The sequence below is a fragment of the Notolepis coatsorum genome (genome assembly GCF_963971535.1).
Source record: "Notolepis coatsorum genome assembly, contig: SCAFFOLD_241, whole genome shotgun sequence".
Lineage (NCBI taxonomy): Eukaryota > Metazoa > Chordata > Actinopteri > Aulopiformes > Paralepididae > Notolepis > Notolepis coatsorum.
Window position 1 is genome coordinate 77,920 of NW_028172132.1, and position 6,000 is coordinate 83,919.

The window sequence follows — 6,000 nt, forward strand, 5'->3', positions numbered from 1 at the left end:
CTAGCTGATAAACCAATCAGGATACAGAAACGGGATTTCGGGACCCCAAAATTGTCAACAAGAACAACGGAGAATGGATCTGACTGGAACGCTAGCTGATTATACACAACATGAGACAGTAAATACTATTGTAATAAAACGTTCAAAACTATGTTCAATTTGTGTATTGTTTTGTTACTATATAAGATTGTATTTCGCACTGTATTAACCATAACGATGTCACAGATGAGCTTTAGATGGTTAACGTGATATTAACGCTATCTATCCGACGGTCCGACCTAAATACTATTGTAATAAAACGTTCAAAACTATGTTCAACTTGTGTTTTGTTTCTTACTATAAGATTGTATTTCGCAAGCCATACCGACGTCAGGTGAGCTTGCTATCCATTAGATGGATAACGTGATATTAACGTTAGATCTAACCGACCACAATTTGATTCGAAATGTATTACATACCTCACTTTGTTGGTCTCTCTCTGGTCTGCATCCCCTTAACAATTGTGTGTATTGAGCTGTACTGTATTGTACCCATTCTGCAATCTGTTAACCGTTTTCAATCAATGTCAGACGTCTATAAAAAAAACGATTGAATTGCTCAGAATTTAAAATTATGTCCCCAATAGGACATAATAATATTAATATTATTCCCCAGTATGACACAATAAACACAGAATGAATGCTACCAAAGAGAATGCTATATGCAATTTGTGTATAAAGTGTGTATTAATCCTGTAACATGAGTCAAGGTCAGATCTAGCCTGGCATAGAGAACAGAATGTTGATTTTTTGATGTTCAAGTTTCTTTATTAGTTGTCATACAGAAGTACAGAATACTTTTATATAAAATGCTTCTTTCTGTTTTGCTCCAGAGATTGTGCTAGATAAAAATAGATAAGTATAAAATTGAAGTCAAGTACGTAGACAAGTGTTCAATATATACATACAATGTACAATGCAGAGTAGAAAAGTAACTGAGTTACAATACAATATACTATACAGTACAATGCAGAAATGGGATGAGGTACAATTTACAGTAAGGTGTAATGAGGTATGGGTTGTAGTGCAAATTCTTTGCCAATAAATATAAAGTGTGTTTAGGTGTTCTAAAGTGGGTGCTGCAGTGAGTTGTTTGTTTAAAGTGAGTGTGTGCGTGTGGATGTGTGTGCTGTGAGTGCATTTGATGGTTGTTACATAGTGTTATTGTCATTTGTATGTGTGTAATGTGTAACTAGTACAGTGAGAAGGCATTTGGCGATTTCTTTAAACAACGTCTCCTAACAGATGAGGTGGACTTCCATGCTCCTGTAAAAAAGATGAAACTCAAAACCTTCAAGGACACAGCAACATCAAGTGTTACCAAGGTGAGAGGCAAGGAGATGGCCCTGAAAGCAGACCGAGACCTCTTCGCCAGGCTTATAGTGGTGGGAACAGTCAGGAAGATTGACATCGGGGAAATGTTAGTCTACAGTCTGGGACCCTTCCCTGCAGCCATAGCGAACATGGATGGCTCTATGGTGAAAACTGATAAAGCCAAGTTAATGCACTTTCTCGAGGGATCAGTAAATCCACCCGCCACAGTTGAAGTCCCTGATGGCACAGGGGTGGAGGTGTTACCACTACAAACACTGTTCTCAATACAGGAGGAAGCAGACACCCGACTATTGCTTCACTGTGCTCATGTCTCTCAATACAGTTCCCATGTGGTGATCAGCAGTCCAGAGATTTCTTCGAGATTGACTGGATGTCACTTCCTCCAGCCCCAGTCGCAATCCTGGAACTTGTATACTGCTCCTGCAAAAAAACACAATGCATGAAGGGGCGATGCACATGCAAATCAAACAACCTACCATGTACAGACATGTGTCTGTGTTTGGACTGTCAGAACACTGTATCCTAAGTTTTCACTGGAGTTTTTTTCTTCTTTTTTTCATATATTTTATTTCTTTTTTGGAAGATAGGCACAGGTACAGGCATACAATGCACATTGTTGGTTCCAGCTATCTATTGTTTGATAGTTTGCACCATTTAATCTAGCTGTAGAAAGCTCCATTGTTACAACATCAGCTAATAACTGTTTCCAGTGATTAAAGGGCAGAGAATGTGGAGCTTGCCATCAAAGCACCAATTTTTTTTTCAGCAGTACTTCCTGCCAGCCAAAATCGTCTCTGAACAATACTTAAAGCTAAAGAATCATCATCATTAAGGAGCAGTAATTTGGGACAACAGGGAATATGTTTTTGTAATACATGTTACTGTTAAAATAAATAACATGTTATTTTCACACTTGTTATTGTGTTATAAATGTTGATTGATTGATTGATTGATTGAAAACGTTATTAACAGATTGCAGAATGGGTACAGTACAGTACAGCTCAATACACACAATTGTTAATGGGATGCAGACCAGAGAAAGACTTTCATCTTGTTTACATCAGGGTCCCCTATTTTCAATTCATCATAACATATTACATACATGACATACAGATAGACAGTAAACAACAGCACAGGGACCATCCAATATCAAACTATTGTTAATTGTTATATTGGAAGAGTATATTTATGAGACAGTATATTTTGTACATATGTAACGGTTGTGACAACGTCAAATTTCTAACGTCACAGGCAACAACACAGACCGCTATTACCATAGTGTAACACACAGCAAGAATGTGAAACAAGTTACTATTATTAGTATTGGGTTAGAGTTGTTTGATTTACACTAACGTAATGTTAGATTGCTATCTGAGAAAGTTAAAATGCTAACGTAACGTTAGTCTTTGTGAGCTGGCTACAACATTTTCCAATGTGTAATCGGACGTCAAAACGGACTGCATATAAACTGCTGATGACTCATAACTTCCTATCACGTTTGAATAATGCTGTAAAGTTAAGTAAAAATGCATTTCAATAGTAATAGTAATTAATTGAGAGCTTACCGAATGCAGAGCTATCCAGTCTTGTCAACAGACGAGTAGCAATATTTACTTCCTGGTTCCAGGGCTTGAAGAATGTCATTGGGAGAAATCAAGTCACCTGACGTTGTAACGCGTTTTGATTGGTTCCGCAGCAACGCCCCTTTTCACAAACGTAGGTCGTTTTTATCTTATCAACACATTCATTTTCATAAAGATATGACCCAAAAACCGTTGCCAACACACGGAAATGTGTTATTATAGTATATTATGTAGTTCATATTACAATAACATATACTCTGTAAAACCAGATCAATCATTTCATTAACGGAAGCCTCTAGAGACCTTCGGCCCACCGTCTATAATTGCAAATAGGCAGCAATCATCTTGTGTGGCTAGAGCACGGAAAACACATTGTATTTGGATTGATCCACTTCAATTACACTGGCACACAAAGGGGGTATTGTAATAGCTTGTAATGGCATTCATGTGTGTGTGTGTGTGTGTGTGTGTGTGTGTGTGTGTGTGTGTGTGTGTGTGTGTGTGTGTGTGTGTGTGTGTGTGTGTGTGTGTGTGTGTGTGTGTGTGTGTGTGTGTGCATTTGTGTTTAGTAGTACAGGCCAGAGATGATGACCAGCTAGGATGAGCACTTAGGAAGACTAGGATGAGGATTTAGGAAGACTAGGATGAGGACTTAGGAAGACTAGGATGAGGATTTAGGAAGACTAGGATGAGGATTTAGGAAGACTAGGATGAGGATTTAGGAAGACTAGGATGAGGATTTAGGAAGACTAGGATGAGGACTTAGGAAGGCTAGGATGAGGATTTAGGAAGGCTAGGACGAGGACTTAGGAAGGTTATGAGGATTTAGGAAGGCTAGGATGAGGATTTAGGGAGGCTAGGGTGAGGACTCAGATTTAGGCCATGTCCAGACTAAAACGATTTTGGTCGTTTTAGGCAAAGTATTTGATCGTTTGCACCTTTCTGCCACACGGAACTGCGTTCTGGCAGCCTGAAGACGGTACTTTCTGATACCAGCTCCCAGAGTGCGCAATTCAGAAGACGCCTGAAGACGCCCCCCATCTTTACAGGCGATACACATCTTCTCCTGAACCGATGACGCGATAGCCCACCTCTCCCTTACCCCGCGTGTGAAAACATCACAACAACAATGACATGTACAGCTATTGAGCTTGATCGGGCTTTTGCAGCTTTACATATGCTGTGCTCTCTCTATCTGTCTGAAGCGAGTGGGGCTCTGCTGTACACACACTCCCAACCGAGTTGCACACACATGCTCACACGCATCTCCCTTAATCCGCATGCAAACCCAGAAAAAAATAATAAACATGATACATATATGTCTTATATGTCCTGGCTAGAAGTGTTTATTAACACTTTCGCGGCCACTGGGATCCGTCTAATCTCACTCTATACGGCCAGCTTATCTTAACAACCTTTCATTGTGCGTGAGGCTGTTTGTAGAGCTAAATCTATACTTTATATTATTGCTATCTGTCCATTGTCATTGTCAATTGACACTATGAACCAGGGGTCTCAAACTCGCGGCCCGCGGGCCAATTGCGGCCCGCTGGATGATATTTTGCGGCCCCCTACTTGACATCAAAGTTTAGTGTTAGTGCAGCCCGTGCGCAACTTGTTGCCGAGTCGTTGTGTGAGTTGGATGTTTTATTTATTTGATCACTTGTAGGCTACCATAGCGCAGGCTCATGACAGCAACGTTACGTTAGTGACTTGGTTGAAACGTGATTTCGGAGTGATACCAAGTGGAAGGGAAATATATCCAGTGCGTATGGCAGGCATTCTCGAAATTCTCCGCTGTCTCCTCTGCAAGCAGTGCTCTGCCTGTCTGTGTCTGTCTACTCTGGTCCAATCACATTCAGCATCCCGTCAGCGTTTCTCCCCCCCACCCACAGTCTGCGAATCAGAGCAGAGTAGGGCGGGTTTTCACGGAATGAGTGTTGTCTCTTTCAGCGGATCCAAGTCAGAGCGAGAGTTGACAGCGCATCTACTGGTAGTCTAATCTGCAGGTACTGTAGCTAGTAAACTCGTTCCCAGTTTTACAGTATCTCCGTGAAATAAATGTAGCTAGTAGCCTAGTTTCGCCAGCAGGCAGTTAGTATAAAAATATGGCATGTGTAACGGGGAAGCCCGTGGGTATGTCCACAGTCACGGAAACAGGTGTGTTGACGAGTGACTGTGGCAGTGCGGGCTGGTAAATTAAACTCACTTCCCCATAACAGGGTTAACAGACGCATAGTTAGGAGTGAATTCACTTCTTAGTGCAGCGGCCTGTGTCGTCGCCCGCGGACGTGGGAGCCCCCTGTTTGACTCCCCCTCGGGACATTCTCATTTAACATCAAACACAACGCAGACCCAGTATGATCCGTCACACATGCTCATGCTGAATGGACTGAAACATATGCGTGCATCCTCCCAGCACCAAACCAATGTGCCTAATATGCCAAGAAATGGTAGCTCTTGTGAAGAGTGGCAATTTGAAACGCCACTACGAAACAAAACACAGTTATTTTGATGCAGCCTTTCGTCAAAATTCAGTGCTAAGAACCACAAAAATAAATGGAATGAAATCATCATATCAACCTGCAAGCAGAATTATTGTTAAAGCTATGTCACAATGAGAAAAAGTAACCAAGTCCTCACTCAGTGGCATGGGTGTTGGCTAAACACAAGAAGCCATTCTCTGATGCATACATAATAGAATAATGTATGACTGAAGTGATGGAGACCATGTTTGAAGGCAAACAAAAGCAAATCCTCCTCAGATAGCACAGCAACCAGAATAACTGAAATACTGGCTGATGATTTGATTAAACAGCTTTGTGATAGAATAAAAAAAATTCACAGTGCATTTACATTGCTGTGGATGAGTCCACTGACACCACTGAGAATGCTCAGTTGCTGGTGTTTGTGAGGTTTTAGTGAGTTTGTGAGAAGATTGGATCAGTTGTACTTTTTTTTTGGAATACATGAAACCCTTTTTTTGTGGAATATTTGATGCAGCCCAGCCTCACCCAGACTCTACCTCCAGCGGCCCCCAGGTA

The 6,000-nt window shown here is 41.1% G+C and overlaps 1 protein-coding gene across 1 annotated transcript in view; it reads right to left on the reverse strand.

Annotated features, from left to right (window-relative positions):
• The window catches only part of LOC311248108 (cGMP-dependent protein kinase 1-like), a gene marked incomplete at both ends in the record, with an annotated part of 81,384 nt that extends 77,387 nt beyond the window's left edge, over window positions 1-3,997 (reverse strand). The window contains one exon of the mRNA XM_084339058.1: window positions 3,950-3,997. Coding sequence (XP_084195184.1) covers window positions 3,950-3,997 — 48 coding nt within the window. The remainder of the gene's footprint in view (window positions 1-3,949) is intronic.
• Between the last annotated feature and the right edge of the window lie 2,003 nt (window positions 3,998-6,000).